The 22,518-nt window shown below is 30.6% G+C and overlaps 4 protein-coding genes across 6 annotated transcripts in view; 3 read left to right on the top strand and 1 right to left on the bottom strand.

Moving 5' to 3' along the window:
- The first annotated feature begins 1,033 nt into the window (after nucleotides 1-1,033).
- On the top strand, nucleotides 1,034-5,639 carry LOC119600723 (trimeric intracellular cation channel type 1B.1). Of its 3 annotated transcripts, XM_037951187.1 has the most exons (5): nucleotides 1,055-1,295; nucleotides 1,841-1,949; nucleotides 4,430-4,772; nucleotides 4,833-5,105; nucleotides 5,176-5,639. In XM_037951187.1, exons 3-5 carry the CDS (start codon nucleotides 4,495-4,497, stop codon nucleotides 5,453-5,455), a joined length of 831 nt encoding a protein of 276 aa, XP_037807115.1. In that variant the 5' UTR covers nucleotides 1,055-1,295; nucleotides 1,841-1,949; nucleotides 4,430-4,494; the 3' UTR covers nucleotides 5,456-5,639. The 3 variants fall into 3 exon arrangements, with proteins under 3 accessions (XP_037807113.1, XP_037807115.1, XP_037807116.1); XM_037951185.1 differs by lacking the exon at nucleotides 1,841-1,949 and having other exon boundaries at nucleotides 1,034-1,295; XM_037951188.1 differs by lacking the exons at nucleotides 1,055-1,295; nucleotides 1,841-1,949 and adding an exon at nucleotides 2,140-2,386.
- A 4,786-nt stretch (nucleotides 5,640-10,425) lies between these two features.
- Nucleotides 10,426-17,512, bottom strand: LOC119600707 (syndetin). Its single transcript, XM_037951158.1, has 11 exons — nucleotides 17,360-17,512; nucleotides 17,070-17,297; nucleotides 16,521-16,838; nucleotides 14,648-14,836; nucleotides 14,507-14,593; nucleotides 13,870-14,451; nucleotides 13,291-13,809; nucleotides 13,115-13,225; nucleotides 11,540-11,863; nucleotides 11,367-11,479; nucleotides 10,426-11,250 (listed from the first exon to the last, which is right to left on the bottom strand). The coding sequence occupies exons 1-11, from the start codon at nucleotides 17,423-17,425 to the stop codon at nucleotides 10,905-10,907; spliced, it is 2,883 nt and encodes a 960-aa protein (XP_037807086.1). The 5' UTR covers nucleotides 17,426-17,512; the 3' UTR covers nucleotides 10,426-10,904.
- Nucleotides 17,513-17,732: 220 nt separating this feature from the next.
- On the top strand, nucleotides 17,733-20,149 carry LOC119600708 (phosphatidylinositol N-acetylglucosaminyltransferase subunit A). The gene is made up of 6 exons (XM_037951159.1): nucleotides 17,733-17,852; nucleotides 17,917-18,007; nucleotides 18,072-18,317; nucleotides 18,377-18,494; nucleotides 18,561-18,680; nucleotides 18,842-20,149. Exons 1-6 carry the CDS (start codon nucleotides 17,842-17,844, stop codon nucleotides 19,765-19,767), a joined length of 1,512 nt encoding a protein of 503 aa, XP_037807087.1. The 5' UTR covers nucleotides 17,733-17,841; the 3' UTR covers nucleotides 19,768-20,149.
- A 323-nt stretch (nucleotides 20,150-20,472) lies between these two features.
- The window catches only part of LOC119600709 (sperm-associated antigen 7), a 2,585-nt gene continuing 539 nt past the window's right edge, over nucleotides 20,473-22,518 (top strand). The window contains exon 1 of the mRNA XM_037951161.1: nucleotides 20,473-22,518. This exon is cut by the window's right edge and continues 539 nt beyond it. Coding sequence (XP_037807089.1) covers nucleotides 20,769-21,647 — 879 coding nt within the window. The 5' untranslated portion in view covers nucleotides 20,473-20,768 and the 3' untranslated portion in view covers nucleotides 21,648-22,518.

Genomic DNA, 22,518 nt, shown 5'->3' on the forward strand with positions numbered 1-22,518 from the left:
GTATTCTTTTTATTTAATTTTTACTCCCCACTAATACGAGTCGTTTATCTCTAAGAGAAAGAATAATATAAAAACAAAAAATTTAAACGAAATGTTAAAAAAAAAGAATAACAAAACAACAAATATTAATTTTCCGCTTGTTCAGGTTACAGTGTGTAAGAAAATAAGTAAATACTTTTTAAATACTACATATTTAAAGTTATTTGTAGTAAAAAAAACACGAGTTCGTGCCGGGAATCGAACTTGCTATAGCCCCAATGATAGATTAAAAGTTCTTTTATTATTGTAGATTTGCCGTAGAATTGTTTTGACATAAAATTTCCCGATAACTTGTCTTCATTGCAGATATTGCAGGAACTTAATTTGAGCTTATAAACTTCGAAATGCCAAGATGAAAGGAGATGATAATACTATTGGGCTTCAGTCCAATTCAACAATTCCTTTCCAATGTTGACCGATTGTCTGTAAAATACAAGATCCATATTTCGCGGGTTGATACACTTTTTTCTATTTTTGCTGTAAAACTCATTGCTCATAGATAGATAGATAGATAGATAGATAGATAGATAGATAGATAGAAAGATAGATAGATAGATAGATAGATAGATAGATAGATAGATAGATAGATAGATAGATAGATAGATAGATAGATAGATAGATAGATAGATAGATAGATAGATAGATAGATAGATAGATAGATAGATAGATAGATAGATAGATAGATAGATAGATAGATAGATAGATAGATAGATAGATAGATAGATAGATAGATAGATAGATAGATAGATAGATAGATAGATAGATAGATAGATAGATAGATTAGATAGATAGATAGATAGATAGATAGCAGTGTCCAGTGTTAATCGCTTCGGGACGATTAAGTTCGCTTAGGTACTTTAGCAATAGTTGCAACAACATTCAATTACTTTTGCCCTCCACTGTTCTACACTAGCAGTAGCTGAGAACTACTACTATGTGGAAATTATGCCGCTAGCAAATGGCTGAAATCTAAATATAAAAATAAAATACAACAAAAAAATTTTCGTAGAGTATTCTTTGATTTTATTCTTTGCAGGCGAATTTTTTGTTCGACGTCTGTCGTTAATACGTTTCTTTAAACTCTGTGTTGTAGATTTTGCTCTCGTGGTCGGACGTGTGTGTTGCGCTGTAAATTCGTTGCCAAATATATTATTTTTTTTAAGTTTAAGACAAAAACAAAAAAATCTTATTTAGAGCTGCTGCGCTGCGGTTGGCTAATAATATACTAAATAATTATTTAAGAAGAATAAAACAAAGTAATTTATTTTGCAATTTTAAATTTAAAACATGTAATAAACAAAATTTAACTAACAAAGTTTTTCGAGTGTAAGAGTTAAAAAAAGGAAGAGAAATAACAGTAACAGGATGAGCAAGAAAAAAAAGGGTTAAAAAAAAGCAACACCCGGGGGGTCGTTGTTATCATTACTTAATGGTGTTTTTAGTGCTAATTGTTTACTTTTAAATTAAAAAAAAATAATTAAAACCAACGAGTGCAAATATATTTTTGAAAGAAAATTCAAAATTATTTAATGAAATCTTTAGAATTTTTGTGTGAAATTATTCATAGTGTGTGTGTCTGATTGCGTAGATTCTATTTTTTGTTGTTTTTTTTTTTTTTTTTTTTTGGTTCAACTTTTTGCTGCTATAAAATTTGTGTTTATTTTTGGAGCTCCTAGACCGTGCGGGGTTTTTCATTTATATTTTCCTTTTTCCATCTTTTCATTTCATCTCTCATTTGTCTATGCTCTCTTTTATCTTTTCGCTATTTTCTTAATGCATTTTCTTATCTTAAACGAAATAGGAAAATGCACTCACACACCGAGATACTTTCTATGTAAACAAAGTAGAAGTACAAAAGAAAAGTTAAACAACTTTACAACAACAAAATACCGCTAGAAAATTGTGCATAGGTACATAATTTCGAAAAAAAAAGTTTGTTTTTCTTAAAGAAAATATGTATTGTGTAAATTAAAGAGCAAATTTGGTCATATTTTTATGGATTATGTAATATTAGCAACAAAAAAAGAAAAATTTTGTTAAAAATATTGAAGTGATTGATCTTTATACTTGTGTGTTTTTGTGTATATTTTTATAACACAGAGCTTTAAAAGATTTAATTCCTTAAATCATGTAAAACACAATTTCTGCGTTTACCGGTGCAGTTTTTATCTAATGAATAATAAAGTACTATACTACTTAATCTGAAGATAGACTTTTTTGTTTCTAAAAGATCTTATTAATTTTTCTAATCATACATTTTCGTTACGATCAATCAGCGATAATAACAGTTTGAGATTTAAAAGTTTTGAATTAAAAACAAATAACTTGATTTCTGTTTAGTAGCTTGGTAAGTTTTCGTTATTGTTTGAATCTTTGAGTTTTCTATTCTCTCACCTTTTCTCTTTTCTTTTGTTATTTGTATCCCTCACTTAGTTATGAAAAGATTTCTAGCATCAATTATTCTAAAACCCGACTTTAAAGAGATAGTTGATGGTCAATAACCTTTTGAAAATAATTTGGCCCCTTATTGTGGGTTCCTACTTAATATTGGCTAATAAGAATTTGACATATTTAAAGGAGATAACTGTAGTTTGGATCATGTTATTTTGGTGAACTTCCGCCTTTTTTACATCTAGTTTCGTCGAAAACTTGTCAAAGACAGAGAAAGAGTTCCAGCACTTCCACTGTTCTATCCCTATTTTGTGTATTTGTACTAGTAAACTTATGAATCCACTATGAATATGTACCATCATACTACTCTTGGACTTATTCCTTTTCAGCAGGTTTCTAGTTCAACTCTTGTGGATTTTCGTGTTACATGCTGTTCCTTTATTCCAAGTTGTCTTATATAATAGTTATTTTTTTCGTCAGGTAAACTTCCTCAAGCTCACTTTTATAACAAATACATTAGTTCTTTCATCGAAGGTAATCCGCGACTGGCGTGTTACCCATATGATGATGGAAGAGTATTCAGTTTAGGTTCTTTTACTGTCCAATACGGTCTGATAATTAAACTGACCAGTTTGCATATAAATAGGTGTTGATATTGCCTTAAATTTAACGCCCCCTAAAACTGCTGAGATTCTATAAATAAATAAAGTTTTTATCTAGTTCCACAGGTACCAATTGTTTTTAGGAAAGTATAGTGTTCTGGTGTACACTCTTCGGGAATCAAGTTGTGGCCTTGATTGAAACCAGATGGTTGGGCTACCAAATGTGCCTCTCAGTCCTGTTGCTAACCAACAGATGTTACCTCAAAGATGTGTATGATTTTGTACGGTCGATGAAGGTGGTGTTTCTTCACACCCTCATAAAGAGTTCGATGGTTTGAGTTATGATAGAAACCTCAGCACTTCCAAGCTGTTAAGGTTACTGGCGACATGTTGCAGTCCTCCGAGAAGCCAATAATTGTCTATTCAGTTTAGATTTAGCTGGGTCACTGCGTCACAGAGTTTAGATAGATCGCGTTATCGTCTACTTAGTTAAGAATTTTGGACAGCATGATTGTCTTTGTAAAAGTTTTACTGTTTCCGAGAGTGTATTCGCGTAGACTCAATGGCTTCGCGAATACATGTGGAGGAATTCACTGAAATTGTTGGGTGTCCCGGTATCTCCTACCCGTTCGTAGTAGTAGGGGAGTGTCTCTTCCAGGTCGGATTGTGAGTTAAACGTTTGGTATTTGTTTTTCATTCCGTGGATGATCGTTATACTAATATAACTTGGTAATTTTGCCATCTCAACGAGTTGTTGTATAGTGACATGATACGCGACTGTGATTGAAGTTTAATTCTGTTCTACTGAGGTTGCGCAGTCTTTAAAAAGTTAAGGAATGTTCTTCATTGAGTGTTATGGAGGCTGGGGACGCTGATCTTAACAGAGGCATAAGTGGTACATTGTAGGGATTCGAGGAAATTCCGCTCTATTTACACAATAATGAGGCAACTATGACAAATGATTAGATAGCTCGAGTACTAGAACAAAGTGCTTGCTATGATGCTATATTTAGCCTGAGATTTATACTTTAGGTCGCTCAGTGGCAAGTGGTTCTCCGTCACTAGTTAACTCAGTGGATGGAATAAGCTACCGTGAGATTCGGCAATTATGGCAGGTAGTCACTTTAAGCATTTGGTCTATTTGTCTCCTAGATTCAGAAGAGGGGAAATATTAGGTTCCAAAAACTTCAATATCAAATGCACTCTATAAAACAATAATAATGTGTTAATAAAAGAGCAATAAGAACTTTGTTAAGATAAACTGGGTCAAGATTTAATTTAGATAAGACTAAAGTAATATGAATATTTAGACAATCTTTCAGATTATTATTTGCGTATTATATAGATAATTAACAAAACAAATATTTATCATTTTCCTTTTCATTATTCTTTTACAGTTACGAACGCACAAGCAAACAAAAACAAACTTGCATAGAATTAACAAAAAACACAATCGATCAACATGGATCCCGAAGCATTTTTAGATATGGCCAATCAGGTCATTAAATTGAAAATGTTTCCATATTTCGATATCGCACACAGTCTATTAGCCGCCCTAGCAGTACGTGAAGATTTGGGAACAAATGCTCAGGCTTTCTCACGTAAACATCCTTTAGCCTGTTGGTTGTCGACAATGTTGGTGATATTTTCTGGAGCTATGGTAGCTAATGGTTTATTGGGCGAGCCCATATTGTCGCCCTTGAAAAATACACCACAATTAATGGTGGGCACAGTGGTATGGTACGTTGTCTTTAAACTATAGTTATTGATATGATTGTTAATGAAGGAAATGTTTTGCAGGTACATGGTGTTTTATACCCCCTTCGATATTGGTTATAAAGTTGCCAAATTTTTACCCATTAAACTGGTGGCCAGTGCTATGAAAGAAATCTATCGTGCTAAGAAAGTCTATGATGGTGTCTCACATGCTGCCAAATTGTATCCTAATGCCTGGATTATCATGATTATTATAGGTACTTTGAAGGGTAATGGTGCTGGTTTTACAAAATTATTCGAACGTTTAATACGCGGTGCCTGGACTCCTACGGCCATGGAATTTATGCAGCCCTCATTGTAAGTGTTTCTTTAAAAGAGTAAAAGGAATTTAAGGAATTTATTTGTTTTTTTATTTTTATTTGTACAGCTATACAAAGGCTTCCCTTTTGGCTTCCATCATCTTTGTTTTGGATAAGAAAACTGATTGGATTTCTGCTCCTCATGCCTTGGTCTACTTTGGCATTGTTATCTTTATGGTGTACTTCAAGTTGTCATCCATTTTATTGGGCATACACGATCCCTTCTTGCCTTTCGAAAACTTGTGTTGTGCCATTTTCTTTGGCGGCATTTGGGATAGTTTGGCTAAGATTTTGGGCCGCGGCCAAGCCAAAGAAGGCGAGGGCAAAGATGTTAAGAAGAGCAACTAAAAGACTTGCAATACTCAGTAAATTTATAATGTTATAAACAGAAGATCCTAACGAAAACGAAGTCGATTTGAATTTAAAACATGTTTTAATTTTTCAACAAAAAAACGAAAACGAAATGCAACACAAAGAGACCTATCCTAAGCCAAACCCAAACCCAAACCAGACAACACTCATTTAACGGCTACAAAACGAATTTTTGAAGAAAACCTTAAACATTTGGCCATTTGTTTTCCTTTTTTTTTATAAATCAACAAGAATTTATTTACTTTTTTAAAAAACTAGTCATTGCCTAAGTTTTATTTAAAAGTCTTACTCATTATTTAGTAACCCAGTGGGTGGGTGTTTATTAAATAATGACTTAAAGACTTTTTTTAAATTTAAACCTTTTTTATTTTATATTTTTTTTTTTTTCTACAACAATTGCAATTTATTAAATACGCACACAGTAATTGCTATTTACAAACAAAATAATAATATTTTAACAATTAATAACTTTTACAAACAACAACAACAACATACCAGTTGTATCATTAACCAGCGTATCATTTTATCTAATCAAATTTTGAATAAACATTGACTTGTAATGAAACATACAAATCTAAAGCCAAATATTTAAAAATAATGTTATTTAAATGAAATGTTATGTTATAAACAAATTATTTCTAAAATTAAAAATTACGTTTTTTTAAAATTAGATTTTAAGTAATGTTTTTTTTAATGATCATGATATCAAAAGTTAGAGTGCAATGTATTTGTATGTAATTGTGAATTATAATTTTAATTGTATGATACTTTTAAGAATGAGCAAAACAAAACAAAAACAAAAATAAAACAAACCAACAACACCTTTTTTGAGATACAAAAATAAATGTGGTATTTTGATTCAATTCTAGGACTTAAAAGTTGTTGGAAGTTCTCCCTCGGAAAAAAACTTTCGATTGATACAGCTGTTTGCTGTGTCGTTAAGAAATCGGAACGTTTTGGAGCGGTTTGACGGTTGGAATATATGTTGAATGTAGCCTAGATTGTGAAAGATATGCTTCTTTATTGAAAAGAAGTACTGAAGTGTGTGAGTGCTTTACAAATTGGTTAAGAATTTCCTCAAAAGGAATACTTCTTATTTAAAATTCTACTTGAGATGTGTTTCTCAATTTTATCGACAATCTACTAGTCAGGCAATTCACTATTTCTATTTTCACTAGATATTTCATTAAAAATGTATAATTTCCAAGACTCCGGAAGGACTCGAGTCATAGTCAGCCAGCAACAACTGTAAGAAACCAGAGTCCTTTCCCCTTCGTAGAGAACTTTAATTGAAAAATGTTGTTTTTTGGAAGAAAATTAGGATTTTTTAAGAAAATACTGGTTTTTAGAGAAAGACGAATCCAGCAACAACTGTAAGGAACGAGAGTTTTATTCACCTTGGGAGATAACTATCGGCCGAAGTCTAACTGTTAATTTAGGTTAGCGAGTAGTCCTTGTGTTTCTCGTTAAGAGATGCCCGGCATTCCAGGATAAATGTCGTAGAAACACCATTATATCACTTAATACTGTTTTTTTCTTTCTAAAAATTGTGTAAAAATATTTTTTGTTCAAAAAAATAGGTTTTTGAAGAAAATATGGTTCTTGAAAAAAATACTGGTTTTTGAAAAAATACTGGTTTTTACAAAATTACTAGTTTTATTAAAAAAATAGTACATAGTTTATTGAAAAATTTTGTTTTTTGGTGAAAATTAAGATTTTTGTTAAAAAATGCTGGTTTTCAGAGAAAGTTGAAGAAAAAATACTGCTTCCAGAATATGCTGATATTAAGTGAAAATATTATTTTTTGTAAAAAAGTACTGTTTATAAAAAAATATTTTGGATAAATTTTTTTTTATAAAAATGCAGGTTTTTCTAAAATTTTTTTGCAAATCTTAGTTTTTGGTTTAAAAATTTAATTTTTAATGAAAATAATGTTTTTTTGGAAAAATACCGGGTTCTATATAAAAATAGTATATTTTTTAACAGAATTTTCCATTTATTTTAGTTAAGGAAATACTGATTTTTAATAAAAATAGTGGCTTATTACTACTGTTTTTTTTTTGCAAAATAAAGATTTTTTAGAAAATACTGGTTTTTAGAATTTTTTGTTTGGTGAAATATTTTTTTAGAAAATACTGGTTTTCGATTTGTTTTAGTGGAATAAACAGTTTATTTGGTGGTTTTTAACAAAAAATATTTTTTATTTAAAAAATTGTGTTTTATTAAAAAATAATGAATGGTTTATTAAAAAATACAATTTTTTTGGTAAAATAGTTTTTTTTAGAAAATACTGGTTTTTAGAGAATGTTTAGGAAAAACGGTTTAAACACTAGTTTTTGGTGAAAAACTTTTTTTTTAAGAAAATACTGGCGATCAATTAAAAATATTGCTTTGGTATCTACAATACTGGTTCTTAGAGAATAATACTGGTAAATATGCTTGTTTTTGGTGAAAACACTTTTTAATTAATTGTTCTAAAAATAACAGCTTTTGGCAATATAATTGTTTGTTGTTTGAAATTGGTTTTGATTTTGGGAAAACATTGTTTTTTTAAATAGGGGTTTTTGGAGAAAATATTGGTTTTTGCAAAAACACCAGTTTTTATTAAAAAATAGTGGTTTATTGAAAAATTAATTTTTTTTGGTGAAAATAAAGATTTAAAAAAAAATACTGGTTTTTAGAGAATGTTTAAGACGAAACTTCGATAAAAAAATACTGGTTCCTCAAGAATATGCTGATATATAGTTAAAATACTGTTTCTGATATAAAAAATAATATTTTGGATAAAAAATAGTATTTTTGTAAGAAATACTGGTTTTTGTAAAAATTGTAATTGCACACAAAAACATGGATTTTTGATGAAAAAAATGGTTTTTGGTGTAAAATGTAGGTTTATATATAAAAATGCGTCCTGCTTTCTAAAAATCTGATTTTATATAAAAATAATTTTGATTTTTTTTTTTTTTTTTTGATGTAAACATTTTTTTTTAACTGTTTTAAGAAAATACCGGTTTTTAATAACAAATAATGTTTTGGTATGTAAAATACTGGTTCTTTTCTTTAATGATTTTCAGTAAAAGTATGGTTTTTGGTAAAATATACCAAATTTTCGATAAATATAGCGGTTTTTTTTGGTGAAAATACTTTTTAATAAAAATAAAGATTTTAGTTCTAAAAATAACAGCTATTGGCAAATATTAAAAAATTTTTAAATTTTAATTTTTGAAAAAATACTGTTTTTTTTACAAAATCGGGTTTTCGGCAAAAAAATTTAGGAATATGCATTTTTTTAAGAAAATACTGTTTTTTAATAAAAAAAAAAGAAGAACGTTTAGTTTATAGGAGAAAATATGAAGTTTTGATTAAAATACTTGTTTTTATAGAAAAATCTGCTTTGATAGAAAAAAATTGTTATTTAAAAAGCTATTTTTGATGTAAATAAAGCCTTTTAATGGAAAATATTGTTTTTAAAGAACATTAGTACAAATTTTATAAAAAAAAAAAATATTTTTTTATAAAAAATACTGGTTCTTACGGAAAAAATTTTTTAATATTGGTAAGAGTTTTTTTTTAATGAAAATTCTGGTTTTAGGTGAAAATACGTATATCTAGAAAAATTCTTTTTTTGGTGTAAAATTCTTTGTAGAAATAAAGTTTTTTATTATAAGTGATGTTTTAATAAAAAAATACTGGTTTTTCGAATAATACTGTTTTTGAAAATACTGGTTTTTCGAAAAATACTGTTTTATCTAAAAAATACTTTTTAAAAAACAGTTTTTTAATACTGATTTTTCGAAAAACAAAGTTTTTTCCTAAAAATACCATTTTATAGTAATAGTACTAGTTCTTGGTAAACATTTTTGTTTTACGAAAATACTGGTTTCTAATTCGGATTTTATCTATTGATCTGTTAATTACAAGTTTGAAGAAATGCCTCTTTATCCCGTTTCATTCTACATATTTATGTTAAGTTAGATCGAAATTTATTAGATTTTTCAGTGATGTATATTCTTTTTTGCCATTATTGTTTGTTATTTTAGTAAAAATTTAACATTTTCTGAGAAAACTTTCTGTTTAGGAAAAAATATTTAGTTAAAACTTACCTTACTATCAGGAGACATGACTTATAGGCAGTCAAACAGGATCTGCTGGTATAACGAATTCATTAGCAAATTTTCTCGAAAATATACAAGGTGAATAAGATTCAGTGATAAACGTTGAACAGTTTAGACATATTTCTCATACTCCGTAGTTATAACTGAAAAATAAAAAAAGTTTCTCTTTAAAAAAAATTTTCTTTTTTAAATAAGAAATTTCTAATAGCTTACCTTTAACTAAAGAAATTCATTTTATAAAACAAGATTCTCTTATGTACATTACCCTTCATTAATTTTAAAATTTATAAACAATTCTTTAAAATATTTATTTTCTTTTTCAAGGTTTTCTTTTTGTAAACCTAAAATTCAAGCAAATATTTTTTATTCATTTCTTTTCTGTGAGTGTTTTTTACTTTTATATGTAAAATATATATATTTATGTATTTTCTTGCTTTTGTTTTATAATTAGTAAGTTATTATTATAAGTTATGTCTTTTTTTTTTTTTGTTCTGAAAATATTTTCATAATTTAATGTTAAATACAGTGTGTGTTATAATAATTTTATATTTTTGTATATTGATCGGTAGTTTTGCAAAATTTTATTAAATTAATAATATGTTTAAATTATTACTTATAAGTTGTGTTAAATATTATTTGTCCGTTTTAGTTTTTAAATTTATTTTAAAAATTATAATTATAATAATGATTAAACATATTCATAAGGTACATGAAGACATACAATTGAATGTATGTATATAAAAAAATATATATAAATATGTATATATAAAAAATATGTATAAAATATAGACAAATATAACAAAAATATAATAATAAATAAATTATATATATAAAAGAAAAATTAAGTAAATTTTAGAGAGAAAAATAAATAAAAAAGAGAGCCCAAAAGAGATTCAAATTAATACTCAATAACTTAGTAACAAGAGATTTTTGTTAAAGATTTTGAAACTTTATAAAGGAGATCCGTTTTAGACAGAAATTCGAGGAGGTATTAATAAATTTTTAATAGAGAAAATAAAAATTAAATAATACACATGGAATGCTAAATTTCGTTAAAGGTAAACACAGTTATAACATATTCTAAAACTTCTTAAACTAAAAAAAATAATAATAAATTTAACTATTTAAAAAGAATTACCATATTTTCTCTCTTACTAGAGAAATATTCTGAATAGTTCATATTTTACATTAATAAACTAACAACTACAACTACTACATACTTTACATTATGAAGAGACGAACTCTTCTCATCTTCTTTATAAATTATTCTTATTATTGTTTTCATTTCATCATTAGATATTTGTGCTCAGCTATGTGGCAGTTGTTGTACTACTTGTATTTAAATTATTGCTGCTGCCGCTACCCAATAAATTGAGTAATTTTTGCCGTGTCCTTTTATCACTTACACATACACACTGTATGAGATTCATTAATTGTTTATTAGAATATTGTGGTGGTTCTAAACTCTTTTGTTCCATTATCCATTCTTCTAACTGTTCATTCGAGAAATAGTAGGCTTTAATGAATATATCAACATATTGACGATATTCAACATATTTTTGATTCGAAATTAATTCGAGTATTGACATAAAATTAGTGAAATCTAGTTGCATGAGAGCCCTACCACCGGCCGAACATTTTTTGACATTTGAGAAACTGGGAAAAGATAAGAAAATAATATTTTTTTAGAATTCTGAACAACTTTATAACTTATTTCTAAATCAATCCTTAATTTTTTCTTTTTATTTCTTTTCTTTTCCCTTGTTACTTACCCTTCCACCAAAAGATGTGTGGCTACATGAGCCATTGACTGCCATACAGGTTCGGCTGGTATGGTAATATCTTTAGCAATTTCCTCCAAACGCATGGCAAAATTTTGTATGTTCTAGAATACAGAATTAAAATTAATGTATCATACATAATTATAAATCCAAATTACACTCACCCTATTCATTATATCAATATAGGCATTATGTTGAAAACTAACATGATTAACATCCCATTTAACTTTAGCTATCATGGCCAGAATAGCAGTTAAATCGAAAATTCTTGAAGTAACGCATGTATAAACCGGTCGGGCAACATCAGACATAAAATCGATATAATCAAAGTAAGAACTAAGCAGTAGTCTGTCCTGTACCGGCAACAAATGATTTAAATAGTTGTGTAATATTTGGAATTGTTGTGTCATACAGTGGCCACTTTCTACGGCCACAATACGATGGAAGAGCCCGTAGAGTGTATCGGGATTAGCGAGTTCATTGTTGATCTGAAAAAGCAAATAAAATTAATCTTCTTGTGTAAATTATAGATTCAGTTGTAGTGCATTTCTAGTTTCAGTTCTAGTTCCAGTTCAGTTCTAGTTCAGTTCTAGTTCAGTTCTAGTTCAGTTCTAGTTCAGTTCTAGTTCAGTTCTAGTTCAGTTCTAGTTCAGTTCTAGTTCAGTTCTAGTTCAGTTCTAGTTCAGTTCTAGTTCAGTTCTAGTTCAGTTCTAGTTCAGTTCTAGATCAGTTCTAGTTCAGTTCAAGTTCAGTTCTAGTTCAGTTCTAGTTCAGTTCTAGGTCAGTTCTAGTTCAGTTCTAGTTCAGTTCTAGTTCAGTTCTAGTTCAGTTCTAGTTCAGTTCTAGTTCAGTTCTAGTTCAGTTCTAGTTCAGTTCTAGTTCAGTTCTAGTTCAGTTCTAGTTCAGTTCTAGTTCAGTTCTAGTTCTAGTTCTAGTTCAGTTCTAGTTCAGTTCTAGTTCAGTTCTAGTTCAGTTCTAGTTCATTCTAGTTCAGTTCTAGTTCAGTTCTAGTTCAGTTCTAGTTCAGTTCTAGTTCAGTTCTAGTTCAGTTCTAGTTCAGTTCTAGTTCAGTTCTAGTTCAGTTCTAGTTCAGTTCTAGTTCAGTTCTAGTTCAGTTCTAGTTCAGTTCTAGTTCAGTTCTAGTTCAGTTCTAGTTCAGTTCTAGTTCAGTTCTAGTTCAGTTCTAGTTCAGTTCTAGTTCAGTTCTAGTTCAGTTCTAGTTCTAGTTCTAGTTCAGTTCTAGTTCAGTTAGTTCAGTTCTAGTTCAGTTCTAGTTCAGTTCTAGTTCAGTTCTAGTTCAGTTCTAGTTCAGTTCTAGTTCAGTTCTAGTTCAGTTCTAGTTCAGTTCTAGTTCAGTTCTAGTTCAGTTCTAGTTCAGTTCTAGTTCAGTTCTAGTTCAGTTCTAGTTCAGTTCTAGTTCAGTTCTAGTTCAGTTCTAGTTCAGTTCTAGTTCAGTTCTAGTTCAGTTCTAGTTCAGTTCTAGTTCAGTTCTAGTTCAGTTCTAGTTCAGTTCTAGTTCAGTTCTAGTTCAGTTCTAGTTCAGTTCTAGTTCAGTTCTAGTTCAGTTCTAGTTCAGTTCTAGTTCAGTTCTAGTTCAGTTCTAGTTCAGTTCTAGTTCAGTTCTAGTTCAGTTCTAGTTCAGTTCTAGTTCAGTTCTATTTCAGTTCAGTTCTAGTTCAGTTCTTGTTCAGTTCTAGTTCAGTTCTAGTTCAGTTCTAGTTCTAGTTCAATTTACTTACCAGTGACGTAAAATTTAAAGGCCAAATTTTTATATTTGGCAATATGTTTTGCTTAACATATTCCAGTTTCTGCTCCAATTTGTTAGAATAAAAATTGTCCATTTGTACGGGCTAAAAAATACAAATGAAATTTTAAATATAAAAGTTAATTTTCATTACTTATTAAAAATCCTTACCGCATCCTTGGCAAATATTTCATGCACAGCAAAGGCATAGAAATCCATTAACTCCAACATGCTGGCTATAATTTTAGGTGAAATACAATGTAGAAGTTTGCACATTTGTAAATAACGTCCTATACAGCGAAACACATTCAAAGTGGTGTTATTAACCAGTAGTTGTTGATTGGGTGAGGTTTCATCATAGTCCTTGCTTTGTAAACTCTTATGATCATCATCACTTTCCTCTTCGCTAAAATAACACGAAGCTTCATCAACAATACCCGATAATATGTCTTCCTCTAGCATGGCCACATCTAGGCCACCATCAAAGGGAGAGCTTTTTTCACTGAAACGTAGAAAATAACCATAGGAACCATAAATGGAACTGCCACCGTCTTGAGAATGAACTGAGACTAATTCATCACAGTTATTGTTGCTAGTAGGAGAATTATTGGCGGAAGTAGAGCTGGTAACCAACAAGGCAATAGGAGGAGATTTATGGCGACGTAAGGTATGACGTATAGAGCGAAATTCCTGCAAGAAATAAACAAAAAATTAATAAACAATTACATTGGGGAAAAGAAAACCTCTTACCGGTAATTGTAATATATTAGCAAAAGAATCCACCACTGTCCATGACTCATTATCCAAAAATAAACATATCTCCTCCAAACAGGAACTGTGATAACGCTGAAAGAATTCCTCACTTTGCAACTGCATAGTTTCTATCAATTTTTCCGAATGTTCACCACAAAACTCTAATCCCACTTTCTTAAGTCTTTGTATTATGGATAGGACTTGTATGAAATGATCATATTTTAACATTTTCAATTTGGAACTTTGTAAAAATATACAGATTTTTGTTAATATATCATTCCATATACGCGATTGACCTTTTTTCAATTTCTCCTGTATATAGACATCTGGTGAATCTGGCATATCGATAGCATATAGTTTATAGTTTTGATGCCATATTACAATTTGATAATAGGAAGCCAATATTGTCCAGAAAGTTTTACACAAACTTATTAAACATGGTATGTATTTGTCTGCTTCGACCTGTTCGCATAATTGTTCATATAACATTTTCATGTTTTCGTCTAAATTGGGATCATTATAGCCACGTAAAACGGAGTTCACCGAGGAATGTATGGCGGATATAAAGTTTATGTGAAGCTGTTAAAAGATATTTGGTTAAAATGTCTTAAATTCTTTATGCCAAAACTTTTACCTGATCCATTGCTATTAAGGATTTATTGAGCAATTTATAGGCTTCTTGCAATTTAGCATATTTGCGCATATCAAAATTTAAAATCATCTACAGGAATAACAAATTAGTTTGTATTTTTGTCTTTAAACTAAAAGTAGTTACCTCATTTAAAACTGTGTCTAGTTGGAATTCTGTTAACAGCAACGTCTCCTGTAATTTTTTATTTAAAGATTGTACACAATTGTATTGCATGAATTCGCTGGCGGAATCTTTACAGGTTAAAAGAAGCGAAATGGCTCCAGAATAATTGCATTCACTTAAAAGCTTTTGTACCTCAACATCAGTTGATTTCTTCAAAGAAATACAGTTTTTTGTAAAATATGATTGAAAGCTTTATTAAAAAAGGTTTTTATAAAATATTTTTCACCAAATATTTTTTCACTAGTTCAGTTGTTGTTTAATTCTTGTTCAGTTCTAGTTCAGTTGTAGTGCAGTTGTAGTTCAGTTGTAGTTCAGTTGTAGTTCAGTTGTAGTTCAGTTCTAGTTCAGTTGAAGTTCAGTTCAAGTTCAGTTCTAGTTCAGTTCTAGTTCAGTTCTAGTTCAGTTCTAGTTCAGTTCTAGTTCAGTTCTAGTTCAGTTTTAGTTCAGTTTTAGTTCAGTTCTAGTTCAGTTCTAGTTCAGTTCTAGTTCAGTTCTAGTTCAGTTCTAGTTCAGTTCTAGTTCAGTTCTAGTTCAGTTCTAGTTCAGTTCTAGTTCAGTTCTAGTTCAGTTCTAGTTCAGTTCTAGTTCAGTTCTAGTTCAGTTCTAGTTCAGTTTTAGTTCAGTTCTAGTTCTAGTTCAGTTCTAGTTCAGTTCTAGTTCAGTTCTAGTTCAGTTCTAGTTCAGTTCTAGTTCAGTTCTAGTTCAGTTCTAGTTCAGTTCTAGTTCAGTTCTAGTTCAGTTCTAGTTCAGTTCTAGTTCAGTTCTAGTTCAGTTCTAGTTCAGTTCTAGTTCAGTTCTAGTTCAGTTCTAGTTCAGTTCTAGTTCAGTTCTAGTTCAGTTCTAGTTCAGTTCTAGTTCAGTTCTAGTTCAGTTCTAGTTCAGTTCTAGTTCAGTTCTAGTTCAGTTCTAGTTCAGTTCTAGTTCAGTTCTAGTTCAGTTCTAGTTCAGTTCTAGTTCAGTTCTAGTTCAGTTCTAGTTCAGTTCTAGTTCAGTTCTAGTTCAGTTCTAGTTCAGTTCTAGTTCAGTTCTAGTTCAGTTCTAGTTCAGTTCTAGTTCAGTTCTAGTTCAGTTCTAGTTCAGTTCTAGTTCAGTTCTAGTTCAGTTCTAGTTCAGTTCTAGTTCAGTTCTAGTTCAGTTCTAGTTCAGTTCTAGTTCAGTTCTAGTTCAGTTCTAGTTCAGTTTCTAGTTCAGTTCTAGTTCAGTTTCTAGTTCAGTTCTCTAGTTCAGTTCTAGTTCTAGTTCAGTTCTAGTTCAGTTCTAGTTCAGTTCTAGTTCAGTTCTAGTTAGTTAGTTCAGTTCTAGTTCAGTTCTAGTTTCATTCTAGTTGGGAGTTCCTAGTATTCTAGTTCTGTTCAGTTCTAGTTCAGTTCTAGTTCAGTTTTCTAGTTCAGTTCTAGTTTCGTTCTATTTCGTTCTAGTTCAGTTCTAGTTCAGTTCTAGTTCAGTTCTAGTTTCAGTTCTAGTTCAGTTCTAGTTCAGTTCTAGTTCAGTTCTAGTTCAGTTCTAGTTCAGTTCTAGTTCAGTTCTAGTTCAGTTAGTTCAGTTCTAGTTTCAGTTCTAGTTCAGTTCTAGTTCAGTTCTAGTTCAGTTCTAGTTCAGTTCTAGTTAAGTTCTAGTTCAGTTCTAGTTCAGTTCTAGTTCAGTTTCTAGTTCAGTTCTAGTTCAGTTCTAGTTCAGTTCTAGTTAAGTTCTAGTTCAGTTCTAGTTCAGTTCTAGTTCAGTTCTAGTTCAGTTCTTGTTCAGTACTAGTTCAGTTCTATAATTTTGAATTTTTGGTATTAGAGAAGTTGTACTATTGATTTGCTTAAAAATATGCAAAAATGTCCATACTCACCAATTTCTTTATAGCCTGCAAAGTATTCAACAACTCCTTTAAAATCTCACGCTTACGATACGAGGCCAATATCTCCAGACTGGTGGTAGTCAAATTTTGTTTGGCATAATTTAAGTACGAACGAGCTTTGCGACAGGTCCACAAAGATTCTTCCAATTCCTTTTGCGTTTCATTGATGGCAGCAAACTCAATATTACAGGCACTACGCTGTTCCAAAATGTTTTGTAAAACCTGTTTTGATAAAACCTTATGTTGGGTACGCAACTGAACCATGGTCGTTTCAATTAGCTCATAATCAACACCAGAGCTTAAAACTTTCTGTATAAACAAAAACATAAAGAGAAAAAAACAATGATGAAATACATTCAACTAAAAGTAATAAAAAAACAATTGCATTTTATAAAACAGGTTTCAATGCATTCTCGAAACAAATAATTATGTACTTAGTTGGCTACGTCACAAACATACACACAAATCTAAACAACGACTAACACTTTCCCCTCAAACTTTCCCACCCACTCTCACACATTTTATGCTTTCTCGACTTACCTGTAATTCATACATTTGTGCATTACTTTCTGGTTGAAAATAGATTCCTTCTATACTTTCTAATATTTCCTGATCAGATTTTTGTGCTCCCTCTGCGCTGCCATCTGTTTCATCTGTCTTATCGGGGGATTTCTTTGATGATTCTACTTTGTTTGGCTCTGCTGCAGTGACTGTTTGTATAAAGTAGTCTGAAAATCCCATGGCTGGTATTTTCAATTGCCGATTGGTCTGTTCCGCAAATAGTTATAGTATTTTAATGAATTTGATGGAAAAACTTATTAATTATTTACCTGTTTGTGTAACAAATCCATAAATTTTGTTTTAAACTCGTCCATTTTTGCCATTGAGTTCTGCATCTTTTTTTTGTCTGTTTTGTGAGAAGAAAATTGGTTGACAGACAAAGTAGTGATGACAGAGGGAAGCGATAACAGTATTGTTTAATTAGGGAAGGTAGTTTAAGTTAGAATTTGACTGAAGGCAAATGTAGCGATTTTTTTTGAAAATCAAAACAATAACTATACACAACTCTTAAATTTTGTGATATATCTTTAAAATTGGTAATAATTCCGTTTTTTTTCTTCAATAATTTAATTTCTATTTATAATTTTGTATATTTTTTTCTTTTTTAATTTTACCATAGTTTTCTCTTTTAAAACAACCCTGTTTTTTTCAAACTATCGATAAGAGATTATCATCTCTAGCCCAGCTGATGGCTTTGACAGCTAAAAGAAAATTTTCTAAGTAAACAAATAATTTTTTTTCTCCACAAGCAATGCGAATATGGTAAGAATTGCTAAAAATAAACAATAATTAAAGAATAAAATAATAAATAAAAATGTATCTTTAGCATGGCCTCAGACTTTTTCTATCCCAGCATAGGCGGAGTAGAAGAGCATATATTCAATTTATCTCAGATTTTACTAAAAAGGGGACACAAGGTTTTTTCTTTAACAATTTGTTAAAAATTCGTTTTAAATCAATAAATGATTCCTTTACTTTTAGGTAATAATATTGACTCATTGCTATGGTGATTGTAAGGGCATACGCTATTTGACCAATGGTCTAAAGGTCTATTATCTGCCAATAAAAGTTTTCTATGCTCAATCGATATTGCCCACAATTATTTGTAATGCTCCGCTGATAAGAAGTGTTTTAATTCGAGAACAAATTGAAGTTGTTCATGGTCATTCGGCGTTTAGTGCTTTGGGTCATGAGGCCATGACAATAGCATCCTTAATGGGTTTAAAGGTGGGTGTATGAGAGTGTTTAGAATTTGTATGCTTTATTTTTGTTTTTTTCCTTTGCAGACTGTTTTCACTGATCACAGTTTATTTGGTTTTGCGGATTTATCAGCGGTGTTCACCAATAAAATGTTGGAAATTGATTTGACTTGTGTAAATCATTGTATATGTGTTTCCCATATAGGTAAGAAAATAACAACGAATGGGCGGGTAGATGGATAGTTAGTAATTTTTTAATATGTCTCTCTAGGCAAAGAAAATACTGTATTAAGAGCTCGTGTTCCCAAAGAAAAAGTTTCTGTGATACCAAATGCTGTTGATACTGCCCTATTTACACCAGATCCTAGCCAAAGACCAACTGATGGTACAAGTAAGTATTAAATCAGCTGCCAACGAACCCATTTTACAAAAATCTTTTTAACAGTTTTTAAAAGAACATAAAATCCCAGTTCGATTGTAAAGTCTGAGAAATAATCGCAAAATTAGTCCTAAATGAGCCCTTACTAACTTTTTCTTATTCCTTCTTTCCAGTCAATATCGTTGTTGCTTCCCGTTTAGTTTATCGCAAAGGTATCGATCTCTTAGCCAACATAATACCACGCTTCAAATCTATGCCACATATAAAATTCATTATAGTAGGAGATGGTCTGAAACGAGAATTGTTAGAGGAAATACGTGAAAAAGCCAATATGCAAGATCGTGTCGAAATGATTGGTGCTGTCGATCATTCAAGAGTACGTGATTATCTGGTTCAAGGTCATATATTTGTGAATACCTCTTTAACGGAGGCCTACTGTATGGCTATTGTGGAGGCTGCCTCTTGTGGTTTGCAAGTGGTATCGACTCGTGTTGGTGGTATACCAGAGGTATTGCCGGAAAGTCTTATTATTCTAACAGAACCAGAAAGTGATTCAATTTATGAGGGTGTTTTGAAAGCCATAAAACGTTTAATGGTTTATCAACAACAAAATTGTGCCATAAATAATAGAAATTTAAATTGTGTCAAATACAGTTGTAATGATCGAGCTTGCGGGGAGAATGGTGCTATCGAAAATGGTAGCACACAAAATGGCAAATATGCGCGTAAAAAACCTAAAAGAAATAATTCCAATTCAAACAAAAAGGAGCAGAAACGCAATTCTTCTTTTAATACTAGTGATTCTCCTGATTTGGATGACTCTAAAGCGGTTCTTTGTCCCTATAAATGCAATGAAATTGTTGCCTCTCTTTACAATTGGAATAATGTTACTCAACGTACGGAGAAAGTGTATGAACAAGTCATGCAAGAGCCTATCCGCAGTTTTGGTGAAATTTTACATTCCTATCTGAATGCCAATGTTTGGTCTATGCTTTTAGCCATTTCCATGTTACATTTAATATTGAGATTTTTGGAATATATTCGTCCCGCCCGTTATACGGAAAAAGCTAAAGATCTTCCAAGTTATTATAAAAATTAAAAACCTTTAAAATTAAGTGTTTTTTAATAGAAAAATTTTGTTTACTTGTGTATTTGTTGGTCTTTATGTTTGAAGCTATTTCTTTTAAATTAATTAAAGGTTATTAAGTTTAATATCTAAGGATTATTTTAAAAAGTAATTTTTTATTTGTGTAATGCATTTAGTATTTAATTTAAAGCAATTTATACCAAATAGTAATTAAATTTTAGAAAATAAATGAATATGACGATATTTAGTAGCTTTTTAAGAAATTTTGTTTAATATTTAAAAAAAAATGCCAGTTTAGGGATCTTTTTGATTAAAAATGTGCAAAGGATCGATTTTGTTCTAATTCAGTCCTATTTCAGTTGTTGTTTAATTCTAGTTCAGTTCCAGCTTTTTTTGCTCCTCTTTATAACAAGTCTAGGGTTATTTGAGAGATCATCTACATTTCAAGCTTAATAGCCTCATTTCAAGAGCCTTTAAGGGAATAAGCTGCTGTTTTCAACACTTCCGGCCTCATCCGAGTAGTGGTTTCTGACATCTACTGACTCTTTTCCTGATACCTGCAGTCTATGTACGATCCTTTTTTTGTTAATTGTTTATTTATTATTTTATTATGTTGCCGTTACTAAATCCAAAAATAAATGTTTATGTTTATGTTTGTTTACGATAACTATCACTGACTGAGCAAACACACATCTCTAATAACATAACGATAAATAATAGCTACTGACACTTTTTGACAACCATCCCTAGAACACATAAGAAATAGACAGCTGTTTTCAGCTGTCACCATAGAATTTATTATGAAAAGCAAAAAAACAAAAACTCGAGTAATATTCGCCGTAAAAGTGAACAACATAATCAGCAATTCCTAAAACGAAATAGAAAAAAAAATAATAAAGAAAAAAACCTAAAGAAAAAATAAAAATAACTTAAAAGACAAGTTTGTGTAATTATAAAAAAGGAGAAAAACATAAATTTATAAATAAAAAACATAAAACAACAGCCACAACAACATGGATCTATTAGGTTCAATACTTAATGCCATGGACAAACCTCCAACTGCCAATGAGGAACAAAAGAAATTGATCAAACGACAAAAGGAAATGGCAGAACGTTTGAAAAACAAACAGAAAGAAGAACTACTGAGATTTCGCAAATATGTGGAAGAACGAATAGGGCGCTTTGCCAAGGATGATCGTCATCACATAGAATTTCAGCCCTTAGATAAGGTACATCGTGCTGTCATACATGAGGTAGCCGAATATGGCGGTTTCATATGTATGAGTTTTGGCTGTGAAGATATCGATCGCTATTCGGTGGTGTATAAGAAAGAAAATGCGCCCACAGAAGATGAAATAGCCGCCAGGCGTAATGGTGATGGTTGGAATGATGAAGTGGCCAAGGAATATGCCGAGAGGCGTATTAAACAAAAAGAATTGGAATTGGAACAAAAACGATTGGCTCGTGCTTCCGCTAACGCAGCAAATGCCGCCCCAGCCACAACTTCCACTTCAAGCAATAACAAACAATCAAACCAATCCTCAACACAAGCACAGGAAACAGAGATTAAGCCAACATTTAATTATAAGGATAAATATGCTCATTTGATTGGTCAGGAGGCTGCTTTAGAGGCGGCACGTAAAACTGAAACAAATGTAAGTTATGGTTTTGTACCCAGTAAAAATAAAAAGGATATGCGCTCCATAGAACAAACCTTGGCCGATATACAGGCCAAAAAGAGGCTTAAGTTACAGTTACAACAAGAACAGCAGCAGCAGCAACAACAACAGCAGCAGCAACAAGAGCAAGCGGAAATACCAAATGGCGCTTCATCCGTTAATAACAATTCTAACATCACTATAACTACTCCTTCAAACGAGACATTACACTGATAATTTTAATTTGTTGTATATTTAACTATACTCTATTTGTAGTATATAGATTTTTTTTATTTTTAATTTTGTGAAGACTCCATCTACTTCCTATTATAACAAGAAATACGAAAAAAAGGCCATAATTAAACTTAATTTAGAAACAAACAAAAATACAAGAACAAAAAATTGGAGAAAAAAATATTAAGCAAAAGTGTGAGAGTGCAAGAGAAAAAGAGTGTGGGAGAGAGAGAAGAAAATATAATTATTGTTTTTACACCATTTTCAAGGGCAGTGGAGTTTAAAAAAAGAAACTTTTATTAGTGATCATAAAGTGTCCCATAATAGGCTTTTTTAATAGGTACAGTGGGACCTCGATTTTCCGTGATGGTCGGGACCGGAAGCATTCTGTATAATCGATTTTCCCGGTTAATTGAGTGCCAATTTTGGCTAGTTTTTTAATAGATATTTTTAGTAATTAATAAATGAAAATGTATATTTATATAAAACCTAAATAATTCAAGGATTTTATATTCATACATGTTTCAAAAATATAAAAAAAAATAATTTTGTCAGAAAACAGTAGATTTGTTCTAATTGTACATGGTTGTTAAAAAATAGAATTTTGCTTATAATCACGTCAAGTCAATCCAAAATAAAATTAAGTCGATGCAAAAAGATTTATTTTTCCATCCCGGATAATTGATGTTGCCGGATAATCGAATCACGGTTAATCAAGATCCTACTGTATTTGAAGCAAACTGAACAGTAGAGGAACTTGAAATTCTTCTTTTTTGAAAACAGTGCCAGATCAGTCCGTAACTAATTTAGTTCTAGTTCAGCATTAGAACTAGTTTTAAATCTATCCTAGTTCTAGTTCAGATCTAGTTCA

Source organism: Lucilia sericata, unplaced genomic scaffold (genome assembly GCF_015586225.1).
Source record: "Lucilia sericata isolate MDLA Ls3-8-SP2 unplaced genomic scaffold, ASM1558622v1 Contig000119F_arrow, whole genome shotgun sequence".
NCBI lineage: Eukaryota > Metazoa > Arthropoda > Insecta > Diptera > Calliphoridae > Lucilia > Lucilia sericata.

What these genes read in the sequence shown, in the direction of transcription:
- LOC119600723 (XM_037951185.1), top strand. Translation starts at nt 4,495, where the DNA reads ATGGATCCCGAAGCATTTTTAGATATGGCCAATCAGGTCATTAAATTG. An exon ending in ATGGTGGGCACAGTGGTATG is followed by an intron (nt 4,773 to 4,832) that starts GTACGTTGTCTT and finishes AATGTTTTGCAG; the next exon opens with GTACATGGTGTTTTATACCC. An exon ending in GAATTTATGCAGCCCTCATT is followed by an intron (nt 5,106 to 5,175) that starts GTAAGTGTTTCT and finishes TTATTTGTACAG; the next exon opens with CTATACAAAGGCTTCCCTTT.
- LOC119600707 (XM_037951158.1), bottom strand. Translation starts at nt 17,425, where the DNA reads ATGCAGAACTCAATGGCAAAAATGGACGAGTTTAAAACAAAATTTATG. An exon ending in CACAAATGTATGAATTACAG is followed by an intron (nt 16,839 to 17,069) that starts GTAAGTCGAGAA and finishes TTGTTTATACAG; the next exon opens with AAAGTTTTAAGCTCTGGTGT. An exon ending in CTAATATATTACAATTACCG is followed by an intron (nt 13,810 to 13,869) that starts GTAAGAGGTTTT and finishes TATTTCTTGCAG; the next exon opens with GAATTTCGCTCTATACGTCA.
- LOC119600708 (XM_037951159.1), top strand. An exon ending in CATCCTTAATGGGTTTAAAG is followed by an intron (nt 18,318 to 18,376) that starts GTGGGTGTATGA and finishes TTTCCTTTGCAG; the next exon opens with ACTGTTTTCACTGATCACAG. An exon ending in AAGACCAACTGATGGTACAA is followed by an intron (nt 18,681 to 18,841) that starts GTAAGTATTAAA and finishes CCTTCTTTCCAG; the next exon opens with TCAATATCGTTGTTGCTTCC.